The 22,037-nt window shown below is 42.1% G+C and overlaps 1 protein-coding gene across 9 annotated transcripts in view; it reads left to right on the forward strand.

Moving 5' to 3' along the window:
- The window catches only part of SLC4A11 (solute carrier family 4 member 11), a 123,853-nt gene extending 101,955 nt beyond the window's left edge, over positions 1-21,898 (forward strand). For 8 of the 9 annotated variants that reach the window (XM_055796246.1, XM_027777175.2, XM_013305341.3 and 5 more), the window contains 7 exons: positions 2,556-2,805; positions 3,563-3,669; positions 4,820-4,988; positions 7,837-8,010; positions 12,707-12,902; positions 15,038-15,207; positions 18,212-21,898. In XM_055796246.1, coding sequence (XP_055652221.1) covers positions 2,556-2,805; positions 3,563-3,669; positions 4,820-4,988; positions 7,837-8,010; positions 12,707-12,902; positions 15,038-15,207; positions 18,212-18,275 — 1,130 coding nt within the window. In that variant the 3' untranslated portion in view covers positions 18,276-21,898. The remainder of the gene's footprint in view (positions 1-2,555; positions 2,806-3,562; positions 3,670-4,819; positions 4,989-7,836; positions 8,011-12,706; positions 12,903-15,037; positions 15,208-18,211) is intronic. The other variant, XM_055796251.1, reaches the window with a different exon arrangement.
- The last annotated feature ends 139 nt before the right edge of the window (positions 21,899-22,037 follow it).

Raw genomic sequence — 22,037 nt, forward strand, 5'->3', positions numbered from 1 at the left:
CAGGAAATGGTGGTGAACCAGCTGAAGCAAACAAAACGAGTTAATGTTGTTGGAGGGAACTTGAGAGCCTGCTAGGCTTGAGAACGGCTGTTTCAGTGAGGGCACCACCTGCTTTGTTGCTCACTCTGGATGTAAGCAACAAGACTCATTTAGCTCTGTTATAAAACAAACTATAAATCCGCAGGAATTGAATACTCTATAGCAAGTCTGTGGTGCAGGATGAAGGCTGCTGCTAGCCATCTTGGCACATGTCATTGTTTTAACTAAAATACAAGAGTAAAGCCCCTGAATAAAAAGTTTCTTCCCCTATATCCAAGATTGAGTGGAGCAATGCTATCTAGTTTTGAGATGGGTGCGAATTGAATTGCAGCCTGAGAAGCGGCATGAGTTAATGCAGCCAGGCTGAACATAGGGCACCAGGGGTGTGCTTAGCCCTGAATATATTACTGTGATATATCCAAAGGTGGGAAATAGAGAAAATCCACAAGAACCAAACCAAACTTCTTTTTTCTTCATTCCAGTCCAGATCTAAATACGGAGGCAATACATTCTGCACAGTTACCAGTCTGTGTGTGCTACTGGTTTATCACACGCTCAGTAATTGTGCATGTCTCTAGGATTTGGTAACACTTCAGGTCAGCTGAGATGGGGAACAGGCTTTTAGCCCTGGCCAGCTGCTAATCCCCGGGAAATACTGCCATAATCATTTTTGTTATGACAAAAGTGTCCTTTCATGTTTAGAGCCGGAAACTGCAAATACTCCAATGACCTGTTCTGTGCTGGTGTGTAGGTCATGGCAGTGCTCTGTGCCTCAGTTTACCTGTTTGCAAAGCAGGTGTGGGTGTCCTGCCTGGGCTGGACACAGCTGTTGGGATGCAGAGAGGAAATAATAGCAAAGCCTCTTCCGCAGCATGCAATGCAGAAATACACAGTGCTAACAGAGGTCATGATGAGATTGCTCCTTACAGGGGGAACCTTTCTCACGCTTTAGAAGTAAAATTATATCCTCATTTCTGGCTGCTGCTGAGAATGATCTGAAAGGTTAAATCTTGAACTGTAAACCTTCATGATCTTTAAATGTATACACAGAAGTATTGGATGTGAAGTAACTGGTCTTTTCTCTTGTGCCCTACATGCCCTATTGACCCCATCCACTTGTCAAATGCCGGGACTCCTTTTAAAATATAAAGGTGGTACGAAAATATTATTACTGCTGTTAAAATAGCAATGTGGCTAAACATGGGGTGTTTTACACGGGGTAAGCTACAAACCAGCAGTAGCACAAACTGTGCTTTGGTCAACTTCAAGGTCCTAGCAAATACTAGTTGTGCTTTGCAAGAATGTTTAAAGTTTGTTTTGCTTGTTTTCAGGTATTTTCAATTACAGTTTGTTTTGCCTGCTTTCCCTGTAACTGCTGCAGATGAAAAAATGGATGTGCTTGGGGTTTTCAGAAATGTGATGAGTATTTGGGGACAGGGAATGTTATAAGGAGCATTATAGCTTAAGCTTCATATTGTTGTATTTTTGTCTAAAGAGGATGTTCTTGCCCTAAACTTTTGAGTTTCCCTATGCAAAGTTTGAAGGCTTTTTTGACTAAAGCAAAGAAAGGTAGGGGGACTGCAGAGCTCTGACAGTGGTTTCCATCCCCATGTATCTCCCTGTTGGTATGGGGGAAGCGGGTGCTGCCTGCTGCCATCTGATCACATAACATGGGAGTACCAAGGCTGCAAAACCCAACTCCCATCTTCTGGTTTTACTTGTTCCTTGTGGCACCTCAAGTTCTTCTTTCCCATAGAAAGAACTGAAATGTCCCCAAAACCACATTTATATGCTTGGAGCCAGCCAATGCCATAGAAATGGGAACACAGCTGTCTAAATGCTAAAGAGAAAAAGTGTATTTACAGCTGCTAATTACTTACATAAATATGTCTGAGCTAAGCTAATGCATTTATGGACAGTTCCAGAGGCATTACTTGAGTGTTTCGCTTGTACAGGTTTACTTCAAGTGCCCTGTAACTGTTTCAGTTTGCAGTGTAAATTTAAATGTTCTGCCAGGTTTTGCGTATCATCAATGCTTATCTTTAAAATCTGGACCAGCCTGGGATAAGTAATTCTTGTACATTTTGTAGTCCACTTAAGAGCAGCCAGGCTGCACAGATCCTTAAGTTTTTTAGAGATCCTGATGGAATTTGTTTACCAGGCTGCTGAAAGTAGTTGTCTATATGTGTATGTATATAGGTATATTTAAAAGCAGCGATTCCAGTGCTAGGAACCAAATCACATAAATAATTAGTACTGGAAGTCCTTACACTTCAAACATGTCGCTTTAGGTCAATTTAACTTTTACCTATTAAAATAAGTGAAAAATAAACTTGTAAAGCACTGGCTTCATAAGAAAAGCAGCTCTCCTGATTTCACTGGCTTGAGGGTTAAGCTATGAACCTGGGGAAGCATAATGTAATGCTACATGATCAAGCAAGAAAGAACCACTTTATTTTACTTGCTTTGATTGTCACAAACCTATCCTAATGCTTGCCTGTTGGTTGTTTGTACAGTTTTTAAGAAATATTACTACTATGGGCACACGGGAGACAGTTACTTGGAAAAAGCCCGAGCTGATGCTATTCCAAGCCTCGGCATCAATACCACCTTCTTGATGAATTCATCAGTGAGCAGATCCATGTCCCTAGAGAATCAAACAGGCATGCATGATGTGCATTATGGACGTGAAACTGCCGTCCTTAGTCTCATGTTGATGCTGGGTACCCTTTGGCTTGGTCATACACTCTATCAGTTTAAGAAAAGGTGAGTTACTTCATTCTTAGAGCTCAGACTACTGGTTATTTCATATTACCTGTCAGGAATCGCTGATGGTTTAGATCTTAATTTTGTAACCCAGAAAGATCAGGTGGAAATCTTCCATTAGTGGTGGTGGAAGCCAAAGCCAGAGATGAACTTGGCTGGCCACCTGGAAAATCTTAGCAGCAGAACAAAATGTTCAGTCACTGGACGATGTCCTTCCGTATTTGATTTGGCGTCATAAGTGACTTTTTAGAAAGCTGTGGGTGAACTATGCATTTCTCGTTGGAACCCCTGTAACTCCCCCCCATACAGGCATTTACTGTTTTGGTGGGTAAAAATCCCAGATGGTGCTGGAAGATCTACTGGGAATGTACCTTCAGGGTGCTCTTGGGACTCAACTGCCCAGCTCTAATTTGGGTTTCACTCCCGTTGCCCTTTAAAACTCTTCTTTTGAAATGCAGTAAGCAATTAAACTGAAGTGGAAATGAGATACAAATTGGTGTTTGGAGGACATTTTTCTAGCTTGCATCTTAGTTTCTTGTTTCTTTATGGGTTTTGCCTATGCATTCATAAACCTTCAAAACTATAGATTCCAGAGGATTTAAGGCTGAATTAAAGACTGATTCTTCACTCCAAGTATCTCTTTAGAATTGCAAGACTGGACTGAATTTTCACTTGTTGAAGTATTAATGCTATCTGGATTAAGCAATTGTCCCTACAGTGAGATGTTGATGGAAATCTTTTTCTTTTTGAATTGCAGTCCATATCTGCATGCAAGAGTACGTGAAATTCTGTCCGACTGTGCCTTACCGATTTCAGTTCTGACTTTCTCTGTTGTGGGTTCGTATATCTTCAAGGAAATTGAAAGTAAGCTATATTTTTATTCTCTGGAATCCTGGGGTGTATGAAAAAGAGAAATTAAACCCTAGGAAGGTTTTGCTAAAAAAAAAAAAAAAAAATAGCAAATTTCTTCCATATAATTTGACCTCCCACTACCTCAACACCTCAGACTTCCTCAATATTGGATTTAATCCGTTCAAAACCTTGATGAAACAAAGCTGAGTGAAGTTTTTTCTCTGGACAAATTATTCCAGTGTGTCTTTTCATTTCAATGTAATCTAAAGTACGTATCTCTTACAATAAAGAGGGTCAACAATTTCTGGCAAAGAACAAAGGGTAGAGTAATTAGCAGGCAGGAAGTGTTGTTGCCAGTCAGACGTAGAGCTGATGATCCCAGTCTGTCCTCTTTGTCTCCAGTTTACGTTTTCCTAATTTAATTTAGGTGAAATGGTGCAGAGCATCTGGGCAGTTCTAAATTACACAAGGAAATCTAAAAATGAGACACCATTCATTGGCCAAATAGATCAGCTTTTCCATATCAGGAAGTGATAACAGGGACAGGAATTGCATTGTCCTGTGGTGACGTGACTGGGTGATGTGAGGAAATGTATGGAAACAAATAAGAAATGGCTTTTTTCTGTGATGGCCATTCCATCCAGTTGGATTGTAAAATGATGTGTGGCCATGTGTGATTTATCCCTAGTCATGGATTTCTTCCAGTGGCAGGAAACTTAGGGGCATTTTAAATGAAAATGACTTGCACAGCTTGCTGGATAATGAGGAAGCTTTAAAGTGCCTCTGTCAGTTGACTAACTGAGCAGGAGGAGTATAGTGCTAGTTAGAAATAAGGTTTTCTAATTCAAAAATGCCTTGAATCTGCGGAAAACAACTTTCCCTCTTTTTGTTTTGCTCAAATATATGTAATGGCTCACTAGGACTAGCACTGGTCTGTCAAATCAGGATGGCAGCCAAGTTCTAAGAGGATGGAGGAAAAAAATAAACTAAAACAGCCAGATGAGCCCATCTTGTATGGTCTGACTCCCACATGACAGAGCATCATGCCTGGTTTGCTGCATTAGCTCCCAATAGTTCATGGTGTGGATAAAACATTACTTGAGTCCATGTGGATGATTGCACAATAGGGTGCCTCCTAATGTCATTCCTCTCCTCTTTCCAGTGTCCAAATTCAACTACAACCCATCTGAGAGCTTATTCGTGCTTGCCCCCGTCCAGTCTCTCTCCATCGGGTCAGTGATGAGCGCCATGGGGCTGGGATTCCTCCTGTCAATGCTCTTCTTCATAGAGCAGAACATCGTGGCATCCCTCACAAATGCCCCAGAGAACAGGTAATACTTTTGGTGTTACTCTTCCTCTGTGGAGGTATCGAGTCTTTTCCCGGCACTGCTTGTCTGAATATTAGAAAAGGTTTTCAGGACTTGTTCTTCACAACTCCTGTTGTCACAGATGAAAGTAACTGTACTGATCAACTCCTCACCATCTCCAAAACCCAATATTGTGGCAAAGTAAAGAATGCAGAGCATCAGTGAGCTCATCACCTCAGCCTGTTTCTTCTTTGCCGTGTGTGAATGTTATGTAGATGTTTTGTATGGTTTGAGGTCTTGGGATCGCTAGCGAGTGTCTGACACATGTGGACACTTGCACTGCTCTTGCAGTAAAGAGAATTTTTTGAAAATGAGGAGCCAGTGACCTACATAAATGTCATAACGTGATATGCTGCAGCTGAGCATCCAAAAAGAAGTGTTTGGAGCTGGTAGTCTCCAACTGAGCTGAAGTAAAACAGTATGTCTAATAGGTCTGATTTATATGCAAACTTGAGTTAAGATGTTGTACTGTTAAAGTATTCCCTCTGATGTTTTTATGCCAACTGCAATCAGATATGATATCAAGAATGAACGTGTATGACTTTTCTCAGGGAATCTACCATGTCTCAGAGGATTTTTTTTTTGCTAATGTAATGCGTGGGAGGGTTCTCTCCTTGCATAACATATATTAGCAATTTCCATGTAGCTGGAGTGACACTGAATCAGGGGAGAGAAGAGCAGCTCAAATTCGGTTCACACAGTTTACTAATTTGGTTTTCTTTAACCACTTGATTTTTTTTTTCCTTTTATCTTTATTATATCCCTTTAAAGTTTTGCATAAATCTGTAATGTAAGTGGGTCATCTCTTTGCTAATATGAGTTTCTTCTAAACTTTTGTTATTTTCCACTAGAGTGTCTTTAAGGAATGTAAAATATTTTTTGGAGTTCTTCATAGTGTTTTTCATAATGCCTTGTTATAGGGCTGAGCTTATGCTAATCAGGTGTCAGGGCATGGGTTTTTAGAGATGGAAAAACTAGGACTTGACACCTTCCGCTTGTGGTACCATTACAGAATAAAAATACCAGTGTCTGTACTAGCCAAATGGAGAATGTGCTGTTTGGTGTCTTAACAAATGTAGTGATTTCCTCCTGGAGAGAGAGAGAGAGAGAGAAAACACCCAACCAAAAACAGAGAAAAGAAAGTACACTGATATGCTTCGCTAAAAAAATAATTAAAGCAAGCATATAGGACAGTCCAAGGAATACTGGGCCAGTTGGGCAGTGTGACGATGACCTAGGATAAGGCATCTAGATCTCTGTATGCATGTTGAGCTAGGCAGGCTCAGTGGAGCCTAATCTATTGGTCAAAGCAAGTGTATACCACAAGCAGCACTTGAAGATTGCAGAGACCAGTGTCCCAGGGAGACTAAAACGATGCTGCTGTTAGATGTATGGCCTTTGTACACAGAAAGCCCTCGGAAAAGGGCAAACAGGACAATCAAATGGTAACCCTGGGGGTGCTGGAGAAGCTTTTGCTTTGAGAAGGCAGCACGTGAACAGGGGTTGTGCTTTCAAAGCATGAGTCAACACAGGAAGCGTGTTTACAATCCCACCCTTCCTGCCAGCACCTTCCATCTTCAGAGGCATTGCAATGTAGATGTCTACCTGACCTAATCACCCCATGGCCTCCTCAGTCAATGAAGGTGAGCACTTCCAGTGACACTAGTCGTTTTGTTCCAAAACCAAACCCCACCCAGGATTTCTGCTGCTCCTTGAGATAGACATTAGGCATAGATCTTCATGTGCTGGGTCATGTCTACTAGCTCCATGCGTGTCACGTCCTAGAGCATCTTGGATGGCTCCAAGTCTCTGCTTAGGTATTGAACAGAGCTTGCTTGGGTGACATTGAGACACCTAAATGGTGCTCTCTTTCTAGCTGATGATGGCCAGAGAGCAATTCAGCTGATCCCTGGTGTTGTGTGAGGTTACAAACTGCTGTGTGCTCTGACGGCCAGGTAGAAACCCAGCTTATAGACCTTTAATTTAGGTATCAAATTCTGAGGGTTGAATCATTCCCTAGCCTTTTTCTAGCCTTTATTCATAGTATGTGAGTACCACGTGGGTGTATTCAGGAAAGGGGAAGACCCTGCAAAAAGTGGCAAGGTTAAACTGTATGCGAGTTCAGTGTTAGCAGCTGCTGTCTGTGTAGTCCTTGCAAGCTGAATGTGAAGTGGTCAGCTTCCTTGATGAAGGCTGTCAGTTTCCCCCTTCCCTAACAAACAAAACGGGGAGGCTGCCGAGCAAGTTAGAAGTGTATGTCCTTGGTTGACTACCAAGGAGAAGCTGAAGTTTAATGACTTTGTCCCATTTTCTTATCATGCAGTAGCAATTATATAATTAGGGGATTACTGCAGCATACTGAGCACGTGTTCTGCTTGTGGGGAAGGAGGGAGATCACAGTTAAAAACACGATGGGTGGGAAACTTCAGTGTCAGTATTTTGGCAACCTGTGCCTAGGTTTCTAACCACTCCCTTCATGGGCTCTGCTAGCAAGTATACATGTCTATTTTGAGTGGACTCTGCAATAAGTGTAGGAGCAAAATGCTGATGAAATTTTCATGGGCTGTTGTTTTAGTGGGTTGCCTTTCTGCTCAACGTTGTTCTTTACAGGAGATGACTGCTTTGGGAGCAAGCTATCAAATTTCATTACTTTTCAAGTTGGTGTAGTGCACACTGTAAAGCAGGAGGTGTGAAATCGCTCTGTGCATGGAAGTGCACTTTGGTGTTTAGCATTTGAGCTCAGGTTCAGCAAGGGCAGCCTGTTACAGTTTGCACCGGGTGTCAACTGCTGTCAACCAAAACCTCATTTCAGGTTGGTGAAGGGAACCGCTTATCACTGGGACCTCCTGCTTGTTGCGCTGATCAACACAGGGCTGTCTATCTTCGGCCTCCCATGGATCCATGCTGCCTTCCCTCACTCCCCAATGCATGTCCGTGCCCTGGCCTATGTGGAGGAGAGGGTTGAAAATGGACACATCTATGAGACGTAAGTAGGAACCGCAGAGCTATCTTGGATCTCCTTGCTTTCGTTTGTGGTTTTATAATCCTTTAGGTACAGTGGGTTACGTGGCTAGGGTTAGCTGTAGTCTTGAAGGTCTGCAATATATGAAGGTGGAAGGGAGATGCACCAAATGAAGCCACCTCAGCCAGTATGGCTGGTGGCCTGGCTTCATCCCCCTTCACTGAAGTGCTTGATTTAGGACAGGCACAAATTTATGCTCTTGTCAGTGGCTGGCAGCAGCCTGCAGTGATTCCACCCACCCCAGTGCTAATTGTCCTCTGGAAGAGTTGGCCAAGGCCTTTTTCAGGTTTATCCTTGTGGAAAGCTGAGGAGATGTCTTGGCCAGCTCTTTTCGAGATGTCTTTACCAGAAAAAAATCCAGTCTGATTCATTGCCGGAAACCTGTCTGGTGGTTATTACGAAGGGTGGGAAAAATGCAGCGTTATTTCAGAGCTCCCATAGCATCTTCCACCACATTTTGGGAAGGCGGCGAGATGCTTATTAAATTTTCTTGTTTTTAAGAAAAAGCAATTGAAGCCATGCCTGGGTCATGGCTTTTTATTTCATACCAGCTTTTTTGCTTTTCTGAGTTGTCCAACACACTCTTATCAAAGACCTATTAAAAAAAATAGTAATTTAAAACCTAATCTCTATTCTGTAGTGGGATTCATGAGAAATTATCTCATCTGTTTGATCTCAGCATGTTACAGTTGAGTGCTTTTACCTCAGAAATGGCAATTTCCACTCATATGCCATTAGTTTTAATTATGCTGTCTTGGTTTCCATTTTCAGAGTTGTCACTTATCAAAAGTGAGGCTAAGTGGTCATTTACTTTTGGGGATGGAGTGACTCTGTCTTTTAATTTCAGTCTTGCCTTCACACTATTCTTGGTGCCAGCTGACCCAGCCCAACCTGGTAAAGTTACTTTTTGGGTTGGTAACAGACAGATTTCACCTTCCACACCTGGAAATTGCAGAGTCCTGCTGCTCCCTGCAATGTTTTTTACAGACTCTTCCTGGGAGATCAGCCCCTTGGGCTTGTGTTCCCATTATTACACTGGTACTAGTTGTTCCCATAACTATATCTGTCTGGAATAAAGACTAAACCATATTTTTTTAAAAAAAAAGCAATTTTGTAATCTGAGTTCTGTAGGGCTTTAATCTGTGCCTTTGCTCCTTGTGCCCATGATCTGCTTTGGGATACCTCTTTTCTGAGGTGCAGAACTTGCACTTTGAAACCCATGTGCCAAGCCTCCCTCCTGTGTCTTCTGTTGTCAATTTTAATACCTGGTGGGTTTTTTTCCTCTTCTGCCACCCACTGCCTTGATTATGCATTCTGGCTTCTCCTTAGAAAGTCAAGTCTTGTGTCCAGATTAAGGACTGCCTTCTGTCCTTGTCCTCTGCCCCTTCATCCAGCTGCCCAAAACCAGCACTGGAGAACCCTCTTTGGCCAGGCTAACCTGGATATGGCTCCAGTAATTGTCATGAAAGGGCTGAGGGATGCCCTGCTCTCACTAAGCATATTCCCTTGCAGCACAGCTCTTCCTCTGCTGGAGGCAAATCAATGTGGAAATGAGTGCTGCAAACTGGATATTGGGAGGGAAGAGGGGGACGAGGATTTCCTAGTTATTTTAACTCCCTTTGAGACTGAAGCAATTTGTTCTCTGGAAAGCACTGAGCTATAAACAGGAGGCTCCAAGCAATGTTGTTTTGTTTTGTTGTTTTTTTTCCTCTTAGCCAGCTTCACTGAAAAAGAAACATACTGAAGCTCAATTAGAAAATCAGGAGTTCTTTCAGAGCTGGCTCCCTTGGCAGGCTCCTTTCCTGCACTCAAATCAAAGCTCTTGATGAGCAAGATGATATAAACAAGAATAAAGGTCTGTCACAATGAAAGCGAAGATTTCTTCTCCCCTGTAGAACAACAACTTGAGTTTCATGTAGCAATCTTCAAATAGGCTCTCATTACTCATGTGGAGGAGGTTGGGAATGGCTAATCCTGTGCTAGCAATGTTTAAAGGATTCTGGGGAAATGAGCCTGGATTAGATGCTTTAATCTCTATTAATTACTTCATTTCCATTGCAGCACAGACTTTCTGGAGCTGTTTCTCTAAGGGCCAAACCAGATTCTGAATACATGCAAATTAAAGGGTTTCATCTGTTGATTTAGTGACTGTTCATGATGTCCTTACCCTGGAAATAAGATGCTAGAATTGACAGAAGACCAATTTGAGTCTGGGAACTTCACCTTAAAGATCTCGTGTTTGGTCAATTATGAGCAATTTTAACAATGTTCTGATAAGAAATTCCAAACTAATAAGTGGCATTAGCGTGAGCTGGCAGTAGTCGTTGCAGTGCATCTTGTATGTGATCAAACACTCTTCAGTGCCGTGATTGCTGCATCCCCAAGAGATGACAGCAGAAAATTTCATAAACTTCAGAAATCCATTACCAAAGGGCTGCTACTCTGAGCTGTTCTGTAGTTGCAGACTTGCATCTGATTGAAAACTGGTGGCTTCATAATCTAATTTTGATCCTGAGCTCTTTGGTTTGCATGACTTGACTTGCAAGGAACCTAACAGACTTGTGAGTGCTCACTGATGCTTGCAGATGACGAGCATCCCCAGCAGTGGGTTAGATCTCTGCCTGAAATAGCAGAAATGATTCCTCTGTAGCTTGCCCAATGACAGGGTCAGGGAAACTTGTGCTGTACCTGGATGAGGCTAAATCAGCGCACCCTTTCGCTCCTGCTTTACTGGGCCACTGGAGAGGCTTGCAGTGGTTCTGGTAGCTCTGAAGTAGTCTGACCACTGCTTATCAGACTAGAAAATTACTCTGAATTAGCACTTTCAGTTGTACTTTAAGCTGATTGGCTCTGTTCATCTCCAAGACTTCTGTTCTGTAGTGATCCAAACCTGGAGGTTGTGGAAAGGATGTCAAACTCTATCCCCCTAGGTGATGTTCCAGTTCTTCCAGAGCTGGCAAGAGCAGTCTGCAGATAGAGCGAAGTACTCTACTGTCCCTTGGCTTCTCTAGGCATAGGCAGGGACACCTTGACACAGGAGACTTGAAAGAGGATCAGAATAAAATTTGTTTGGAAGGAGGAGAGCTGTGGTTTCTGCTGTTTAAACCTAGCCAGGGGAAGGGGGGAGGTTACTTAGAGCTTAATACCTCCTGTGGCTCCTCTGTGCATCCTCTCTTGGTAATCCAAGATATGTATATTTTGCCCTGTTACTTGCAAAGGAATTCAAGTGTTGTCCTCAGGACTTTGTTTTGTGATACCTGCTGTTCATTAGCTCTCATGACTGCTTGTGGTTTAATTCTGCCATGTTATCCAAATCCTGAGAGCAAGCCTTAGGCTGTGACCCTTTCCCTCTCTCTCTAAATACAGGTATGGAAGGCTCCCTCATCCCCACAGCTTCATTATGCTCTTGAATGTGTAAACAGATTTGAAGTTCAACCTGAGCCTATAAGCAAGATTCTCAAAAATTTAATATCAAAATATTGCTTCCCAGTGAATTTTCTGTAGGACAGAAGGAGTTTTGAAGTCCAGCAGTACATATGTAAAAGAGGGAAATGTGTTTTGATAGGTCTCATGGCTGGCTCTTGTGTTAATCTCCAGTATTTTTTGTACAGGGTTAACTTGGAATATTAGATCTTACATCCAGGGAATGAGGCTGATAGATGACACCAAAACAGCCTTTGGGCAAGAATTTCTTCTGATAATAGGGGGATTTACTCACTAGCTTATCCACTGAATCAATGGATTTATCTTCTCAATTTAAGTTAAGAATTCTCCTTTTCTGTATTTATAAGTAGTCTTGAAAGATGAGGGGTTTCTTTCCTCCTATTGTTTCTGGTAATTTTCTTTTCAACTAAACCTGTGAGCATCTCCTAGTTTGAAGCGAAAAGAAAATAAAGCAACATCCCCTCACCCCCCAAGTATAGTCTGAAAGCTGCTGCCTGCTTTCCTGTCAGTCTTTTTTTTTTTTTTTTCCTCCCCATTTGAAAAAATCAATCTGTGGTCTGTCAGCTCTGGAAAATTTGCATTAATTAATTACATGTTTTGCATGGTAATAGGCAATTTGCAGCTCAACTACTATTATCCACAGCAGAATTAAATTTCTAGCTCCCTATGTAGTGCTCTTAGCATTCCCTTCCATATAAACAAGGAGATCCTCATATACATCAAAAATGCTGACTCTCAGTCAAGAGAGTGCAGACTCTTCTTTTTTTAAAAGAGGTTCATTAGTTTCCGTGGAAGTCAATGAGTTTTCTTTTGGATAGAAGCCAATTGCATATGCACGAAGTAAATCGAGGGAAGGATTACTTCCCAGAAGGAGGATTCTTGCCTGGTGTTTTTGCAATGTGCTAAACAGAATTAGTTTAGAGAGCAGTTTAGTTCAGGATGGGATGTGTGGAGCTTCGCAGAAGGGGAATTTGGCATTTTTCCAGCTGCTCTGTTTGAGCTGTGGATTAAGTGCTTGGCCTGGATCCAGCAGAGCCCTGCCTTCTCAGTGTCAGCATGGGGCTAGAAGTGCTGATCTTGGTGTGGTGGAGATGAGTTTCCCTTTCCCGAGCAGCACGTGTCCTGCACCTACACAGAGCAGTGAGCCCCTGTGATTAATTTACATGGATACTGTGATATTATTGTGCTCCTCTAATCCCTGTTTTCTTGCTTGCAGGATTGTGAGTGTGAAGGAGACCCGGCTGACAAGTGTAGTGGCAAACTTCTTGGTTGGCCTTTCACTCCTGCTCCTCCCTTTTCCTCTTCAGTGGATTCCGAAGCCGGTACTCTATGGCCTGTTCCTCTACATCGCGTTGACCTCCATTGATGGGAACCAGCTCTTTGAAAGGGTGGCTCTCCTGCTCAAAGAACAGGTAGGCGGGCTGAGGCACCAGCCTGGTAGAGCAGAGAAGGAAATAGTACTGAACTGTGCCAGGAGCTAACACAGAAAGCTGCTGGTGTTGGGAATGGCATTATCCCAAAACTCATGTTCTCAGGAAGCTGATTTTTGGCTCCAGCCTGCACTTTGCATATCCCTTTCACCTTTCTCTCCAAAGTGGGAGTGAGACTTGATGTCTCTAGTTCAGTCTGGCAGCCACTGAGACATGAGCAAGAGGAGCTTTGTCCATTAAAGTGGACAAATGAGTGGGAGAACAATGCAGTGTCAAACAAGAAAAGTGGCATGATTATTGTAGGGTTAAAAAAAGGCAGTAGCTGAATTGTTCATCGAATGGCACTGCATCTCGTCAGTCTTTCAAACTCTGTATAAATTGCTTTCTGTATTTCCCTGCCACAAAAGCACTTGAGCTTTCTTGTTCAGAGTGATGTCTTCCATATAATCCTTCTCTTTTCAATCTGCTAAGAATTGCTCTGGAGCCCCTATCTCCAGAAAGCAAAAATGAATGCATGAATGAGCCAGGATAGTTGCTACCAGTGAAGACACCCCTAAACTGTGTAGAGTACAAACCACGAATACTTTCAAACAATGCCTTTTAAAAAAAAACAACAAAAACCAAACAATTGTACAAACTGTTGCTTACTGAATGTAGGGTGTTTACATTTTAAAAACACACTGTGATGTCATGTCAGCTGCAGAGTATGTGCATTTTAAAAATAATATTAAAAAGCACATGCATAACATCAGTAAATTGTGACCTTTAATTTCCCCAACAAAGCTTCAAAACAGGTATTTTTGCTATATTTTACACTTTCATTTTGTCTTGTGTAAAATGCCACAAGATGGGATTTTAAACTCAGAATGAAATGACTTGCATTACTGAAACTCTTCTGATGCGGGGTGAAAAAACCTGGAAGATGTGTTTTGAAGCTCTCTGTTATATATGTTCAGAAAGTGTTAGTTTGCAGTGTAGGCGGCACCTGGGAGTAATAACAAGTTTTTGGCTCACCTTCTCTTATGTAACTAGGGTCAAGGGCTTAATAAGCCTAACATTTGGCTCTGCGTTTCTGCTAATCTACCTTGATCTTTAATATTACATCCCTGAAATTAAACCTGTGAAATCCAAGTAAAGATTACATTTGTCATGTCAATTTTTGAATGAGGATTGAATAGTTACTGATGTATGTGGAATATTATTTCTGGGTTTAGTACAAATTATGTGTGGAATTTTCCAAGCTTCGGTTTGGAAAATTAAAAAGTATTGTCAAGTATGGAGATCTCCATTTTCTGGAAACCTTTTAATGAGTCATGGCATAATCTGAAATCCATTGAGCCTGTATCGGTGCCAGCAGACAGTCGCTCATACACTTCATTGATGTATAGACAGTGAGTCAAAGCCTGTGCTCAGACATGAGCAAGTAACTGTCAAAAGAAACCACGAGTGAGATTTAGCCTATTAATGTCACTTTTCCCTCTTTCTCAAAAATGAATAGCTTATATGAGTTGAGAAAATCACTGCAGTCTGAGTACAGTCTCTTCTCGCACCTCCCCAATCTCATCTCCTGGTCTTCCCTTGCTGGGAAGAAATGGGACCACCAGGGACAAGCATAGTCTGATCAGCAGAAGACAGAAGGCTCCAAATAATGAGGAGCTGGGTTTCAGGTGGAGAAACCACCCAGCAGTAACACCACCCAAATACATCTGCTTACCATCCACCCCCCTGCACGCCCCCACAGGCACTTCACAAATTGCTGCAAAGCCCTGGTAATCCTACTCAGGGGAATCTCATTACTGTACTTATCAAGATACTTTATTGCACTCCAGATGCTCCCAAAGGCAATCTTAGCTGTGTGGTGTGTCTTTTCTTCTTCAGGTTTCTAGTGCCCAGTCATCTTCTGTGTGTTGTTGCCAATGGTGTGGTTTAAAGCGCTTGCTTTAACCCTGCAAATCCTGCACTCAGCTGTTGAACCTGTTAAGGACTCTGTTGATGCACTCTCTGTGTGTGTAAACCGATGACTTCCTTAAAACCCTTGTGTTCAAAAGCCTGATCCACATTCTGCAGTCACAAGTCCAGGTCACTGCACGCCTAACATTTAATTTTTCTCTTCCCAGACTGCTTATCCTCCGACACATTACATCCGCAGAGTGCCGCAGAGGAAGATCCACTATTTCACAGGCTTGCAGGTCCTGCAGCTCCTCATTCTCTGTGGTTTCGGCATGTCACCATTGCCCTACATGAAGATGATCTTTCCACTCATCATGATAGGGATGATCCCAATCAGGTACAAAGCTTGTCTGCCTTTTTTTTTTCTGCCTTCCATGCCTTTTGTCTTCAGGCTTTTGGATTACAGGAAGCCTGAGCAGTCTAGAAGGGCAGTTGCTACTTTCCTGAGTAGCCAGAACCTGGCAGTAGGTGATGGTGACCTCTTTTCTTACCAGCTGCTCAGGCCTGAGAAGGAATAGTGCAGAAAGCCTGTGATTTTACTGATGCTGGGTGTTGTGCAAAGGGTTCTGGGCTGACAGAGGGGCAAATAAGTCTCCTTTTGCAGTGCCTGTGAGATGCCTGAGCCTTCCCTCTAGGTGGTATATGAAATGTTCCTTATTGCTTTGCAATTTGATTTCGTAAGACTTGTGCTCAGAGCAGAGCTAAAAACTTTTCCTAAGAGGAATCCTTATCTCTTACCCAGTGCTGTGGTGACCTAACAGACCACCTGTACTGCTGAATGCCGGTTGATCAGTTAGGTCAAAGTCACATTTAGTCCTCAAATGTATCTTGCAGACTTGAGAGAATCATTGAGAAATTTAACTAATTTCTTCCTTAATGTTCATTAACAGTGACTGCCTATCATTCTCCAGTTAAATCATTCATGCTCTCCATCCTTTGGATGTAATGAGAAGCCATAAAAAGATCTTGGAAGGAACAGTTCTGTTTCCAGTCCACTTGATTATTTTTAGGCCAGCATGGTATCCAGCAATATCTTGTTGTCTTTGAGCTTGCAGTCTTGGAGATTTTCTGTCTCAACTCAAAGATTAGGGCTACTTATGCGATGACCTGCAAAGACAGCTCTTGTGGTGTTTTTCCTTGGGGAATGAAGGTAGGTCCAGTTCTTGCTAAAACAAAAGCAAATGTCAAAACTACCATGGCTTTCAACTGGACCAGGTTAGAGCTATTTGTTTATCTTTAAAAATCCAGCCCAGTCTTGGAAAGCACTGAAATAATTGTTCCTATGGTAAGTGTCTCTTGCCCACCCTTCACATAGGCATTACTTTGACTAGTTAAGTGTCTGGTAAATACTTCAACTGTGTGTAGTGCTGGATGATTGACTCTTGTGGGAACTGCAAGTCTCAGCACAGAGCAGCTCAGTACAGAAAAGAAAACATGGGACACTTTGCCAGACATTTAAGTATCGGACATAGTGTAATAAGCTAAATTAGTGTGGAAAGCATGCTGTCAAAGAACCTGATTTTGTAATAAGAGCTGGATAATTTAGTGGTGCAAATATAACTTCCTTTTAGTAAATAAGATAGTGTCATCTTATGCTAGCTCTGTTGCTAGCTTATTTCTCTTTCCAGAGCAGATTATTTTTTTTTAGTAGCTGGATAATCAGCCCTGCTGCTAAGGGGAAGATGGTGCTACCTGGCACATCAGAAACTTGTCCTTGGATTTCCTTTCTTGGATTTCTTTTGCCTTCATGTAGTTTCTGTGGACTCCAGCTGACAAGGCAGCACTGTGCTGCATGAACTCTGTAGTTAAAAATTATTTTTTTCACCAAGATTTGGCACTCCAGATGAGACAGAGTAGAAGAAATGAACTATCTTTCTCCTTTTTTTTTTTTTTTTTTAATTAAGAAGTGAAGGGAGGAAAAGGAGATGGGACAGTAGTCAGAGGTCAAAGTCAAGAGTCAAACCCAGATGAGCGATCATGGCTCTCCTATCCAGAAAACCAGCAGTGTTACTTGTCGGTCTCAAAGGCACGTTTTCATCTGCCCAGTGTGTGATTTGCATTGTCAGTGGTAAGGGTCCACTTATGTAGTGCTAATAGGAAAGCTAATGGATTTCAATGGCTTCTCATTATTGCAGTGGAGCACAGCCTGTTGGGAGAAAATGGGATCTCTTTGGGCATCCCCAGCTCCTGGCTTTGATTCAAAACTTTCAGTTGCACAGAGAGGCATAATCTTCTACCCAAGTTCTCTGTGATGCTTATCTGTGCTCCTGTGGCTCTCCAGCACTTTATTTCATTACACATCTATTTAAGCAGATCCTGGTACTTCTCAGTAGTAAGTGCTGCTTGGGATCTCTTGCAGAGCTATTGAAAAGGCCTTTCCAAGTCAAACTGGCTTTCTAGTGCTTTGTACCTTATTTTAGCAGCTGAAGAATAGCAAGGAAAAGTGTTAAACTAAATATGCAGTAGGATTTAATGAGAGCAACTTCATAGCATATTGTTATGGTGTCGTGCCTTTTTCATCCAAATATGTTAATTCATGAGGGTGTTTTTGCAAACAAATAAAAAACACGAATGTTTTTTACTCTAAAGTAAGAGAATCACTGTCTCCATGATCCAATGGAGAATCCAGACACTGGATAGGGATAGTCTTACCAGCAGCTGGAGGAATAAAATCACAGCCCTTCTTAGCCTTTTGCCATGGTCTGAAGTTTTGCTGACATATTTGGTGCTTCTCTAAAGTTGGAAGCTCCTGTGTCTATTAAACCTTCTTTGTGGTGAGAGCTGAAAGGAGTGACCTGGCGTACTTGGAGAACTGAGGAAGTGCAAGACAATAGCTCTTGTAGGCAGGTCTTTAAACCACCATTCCAACTATAGTGAAGACAGCGAAGAAAGTAGAAATCAGAAATGGTGATTCTTAGCAAAGTAACCCATCTGTTAGCAAGCTGGAGGCAGCAGGAAGCTGCTACCTTCCTCCCCAGCACAAACCAGGAGCATAGCTGTGGGTCAGGTGAAAGCTAGATTTTTGGCACCTTGAAGACATTGTGGTGACAGCGTGCTCTAAGAAAGTGACTTTTCTCCCATGAAGATGAGGATGTTCTCTTTCCTCTTCAACTGAAATGAGGAGGCTTCTTCCAGGAGGAACTCTGCACTGTTATTCCTATAAATGCTGCATTTGCTGACAGGATTGGTTGGTTTTGCTTTCCCCTACTTCATCTCCCCTTCAGCCGGGTGAATCTGCTGTACACATGGCCATGGCAAACTCATCTGTGAGTGTTGGGACAGACAAAAATGTTATGTGACTATAAACAAGCACTAATGCTATCTCTCTGGTTCAATCTTAGGTATAACCTGCTCCCTAGGATCATCGAAGCCAAGTACTTAGATGCTATGGATGCAGAGCATTAAATGGGGTCCTTCACACATGGAGCAGCGAGGACAGCTCTTTTGGAGTTGGAAGGTGGCTTTGCTGAGGCGTAGAACAATCTATCTGCAGTTCTTTGTTTCACCACTTTCTTTCTGCTCTAATATGGCATTGGTAATGCACACATATCAAAGATCAATTGAGCGTTGAAGTGTCAGACCAAAACGGCCTTGAACTTGGGAGGCTGATGCTCTTTGGAGCTGTGAGGCAAGCAAACTTTATGGAAAATGCTACTTTCCACATCCCAAAACTGAAAACCCCAAAGATCAGCGTGTCTGTATGGTTGGAGCATGTGTTCTCAGAGCTGTCATGTATTCCCTAGTTTGGGGTGGGGGTGAGGGTTTGGAAATCTCTCTCTTATGCACCATGTCCCTTTCCTCCAAAACACTGTAAGGACAGCAACTGACCATTCTTTTACAGAATGACAGTCTTGTTCTGGCCTTTGAATTCAATTTCCCGTGTATACAGTATTCCCAATCTGGTATTCTGGGTGGGATGGCCTCATGCTAAACCACTGATGTCAGGAGAGATGTCTAGTCATCACCTGAGATTAGTAGGGTTGGAAATAGATATTATTTGTACTGATACAATCCACAGCTTTGCGTGAATGTTTAATTCCTACAAATGAGCTGGACGTGTTCAAAGGTTGGATTTGTGTGGTGATATTGATGAAACTGCATCTGGGTCTAAGCTATTTGGAAAATATTTTGGATCTTTCTTCCATTACTTCTCAGTAATCAAACACAGAAGTGTAGTTTTGCACAACTGCAACAGTTTTGCTTGCACCCAGAGTCAGATGTTGAAACTTGTCCAAGGGCAGTTGTGTTAATGATTGCATATACATATGTACAGTAGTGCCTATGTGTACATATATACATATGGATTTGTGTATATATTTTGCATAGATATACAAATAGGCCTGATTCTTTCAAAATATCAAGTGTTTGTGCAGTCAGTGTTACCTGTGATGTCTTAACCATATACTTGTTCCCTGCTTCAGGGCTGCTTTTCCTCATTTGAGATATGGTCACTTTTCTTTTTGAAGCTGCTCAGTTACTGTTTTTGTTCATGTGTTGCTTTATTCAAATTGTTCCTTTGCTTTCTTCTTCCCATGGCTTGAGACCTTCATCATTCTGTCTTGATGCTCTAACATGTGAATTTTGCATTTAATTTTGATTTCCAGTATGCAATGAAGGTTTTCCTCTTTCGCCTAATCAATATTTGTTGGTCATTTCATTGTTTCTGTTTTGTAGCTAGTCTCCGATTTTCCCCACTCCCAGACATTATATTATATTTCTGGATGAATTTAACTTCTGCTGTCTTTTATATTTCAGTTTGTTTAATTTTGCTTGTACTATGGTCAGTTTTCTTATTTGGAGTACTGTGAAACAAGCTGCCCTTCAGTTCAGTGCTTGCCCTCTGCTGCACACTACAGATCACAGGTAAAGTGTTAAGAAAAATGTGGACCTCTGAAGACAATGAACTTTCAAAACAGTAGATATGAGAGAAGAGTAATACAAAATGAAATACAAATATATTATTAGCACAAAGAAGTGTTTCTTACCAATTGCTCGCCCAGTAAATGGTGCAGAGTGTTTATCAGCACATGACCTATTGATTGGGTGTTCCTCTGTGTGATGAGGAAGACCAACTCTGTAATGAGAGAGGAAGGCTTCTCCTTCCTAAAAAGATTCTACACTGAAACTAAGCCAGGCACAAGCCACTGAAGATTTGGTTTATTTCCACTAAATATCAGATGGCATTTCATCTTAATGTAGCTGCCTATGGCTTTAAAACACGTATGAAAAACTAGATTTTTATTTTCTTACGAAACCCTTCATCTTCGTATTGATGCTTGATGGAGGAGAGCAGTAAGAGTGTTCCCAGTAAGGTGGCCATGGTTTACATATCTCTGAGGAATTGCAGGGGAAAGCCCGCAGCTTAGCAAGCAAAACAACATTGTGACCTTGACAGCATGACCTTTACATTGCAAAAACCAACTCTTGGGACTGCTGGGAAGTCACAAGGTCAGGATGACCACCCCAGTACACCAAAGCAGGTAACACCACGCATTTGGCTGTCAGTCAATCTTGGAGGCAGCAGGGGTAGCTCATGCCATGTCTGATAAGTGGTATGACAGCAGGTATAAATCTGTGTGTGGCTTCTGATCACCTTTGTCAATATTTCCTGGCTTTTGAGTCATTTCTGTGGTGAAATCACTAATAGCTGTTACTAAGGTCTACGTGTAGAAACAGGGGGCAAACAGGATTTCAGGGCAGTGCAAAGGCGGAGGTGGTAAAAGTATGTCTGATCTTCAGTCGACAGAAAAAGAGCAGGTGACAGCAAAACAGTTCAGTACCTGTTGTACAACAGGGAGTGCAAAGGTCTGACGATGCTTAAATAACATGCTTTTCCCACAGATGTCAAAAGATTTAACCAAAACTAGAATCAGAAGTGTCATCCTCTGGTTGAGTGAGCTGTTAGACACACGTGTCCTGGGGTTGCACCTCTGGTGCCCCAGCTCTTGGCAGGAAGAAGTCACCCTGTGGGGTGGTTTAAATCTTATTGTGGATGCTGTGGCTGGAGGAAGGAGGAGACAGGGCCAAGGGGATGTGGTTCTGGTCCTCTTTGGGGAAGAGCAGAGGCCGTGGGAGAAATTTCCAACAGCATAGAGCATAGTGGGGTGAACTCGCATGCTGGTCTTTCCAGAGGAAGTGGTTTCGAGATGTACCCTCCATCCCCCCCACTCAGAAGGACCAAACCGTCCCCATTTAAAGCACTGATTTCAGATAGTGTCAAATGTTGCTAACTGAGAGAGAATGTAAAATCCAGATAGCTTGGGGGAGGGGGATGTTAAATATCCATCATAACTCTTGTTTGTATCTTTTATTGCTCTTGCTTTAGCAATATGACTTCAGTGTTCGTGCTTTCTTGTAGCATCAACAGGATTCTGTTTTGCAGGGGTTTCTTTCTACAGAAGTCAGGGGGCAAAGAATCAACTGATGGGAAATCAGCACAACTTGGGAAAAGAAGTTGTGCTGACTTAGACTGGTTGAACATTTGGACCCATGTTTTAATATATGGGTAAATGTGAGACTCAAGGCCTCTTGTCTCATGAGGAGTTGTAATGATCCTGCAGAGGATTTTTTTTTCATACAAATACCTTTTCTCTTCTTGTTTGCTTCTGGTTTTGCTGACTTTAATGCAGGCGTTTCCAGGAAGTAGGCTAACTAGGGAAGGAGAGTTTGTTCAGAGTTGATTGAGCACTTTAATACTTCTGTGAAGGTTAAGACAATTAGAATGTAAAAGAAGTTTTATTATAAGCTCTTTATATACGCACAATGCTATGTATAACTGTTGCCAAAGAACTGGGTTTGAAAGACGTTGGTAGCTATTAAGAGAGTTCATGACGTTCACCTGGAACTGCAAGGTAGTGAAAAGCTTCTGAAACAAGTGGATTTTGGAAGTTACACTTTGACAGCTGCCAAAATGATAAGAAACTGAGGATAGAATAAACTTCTGCTCTCAAACTTGTAGTTTTTGATCCTTGCATTGAATGTAGGAGCTAGAAGTTAGCTTGACAATTAAAATTGGATTTATACCTGAATAGTTTTGTTGGTCCGAGACTTATTTTGTTGCCTTCAGAAATACTCTTGACATGCTATGTGTGGAAATAGATGTGTTTCTCCATGTAAATTAAGGAAAGTTGTTGAAAACATGGACTGCTGAACTGGCAGCGTAGCACT

Source organism: Falco peregrinus, chromosome 2 (genome assembly GCF_023634155.1).
Source record: "Falco peregrinus isolate bFalPer1 chromosome 2, bFalPer1.pri, whole genome shotgun sequence".
In the NCBI taxonomy this organism is placed as follows: Eukaryota; Metazoa; Chordata; class Aves; order Falconiformes; family Falconidae; genus Falco; species Falco peregrinus.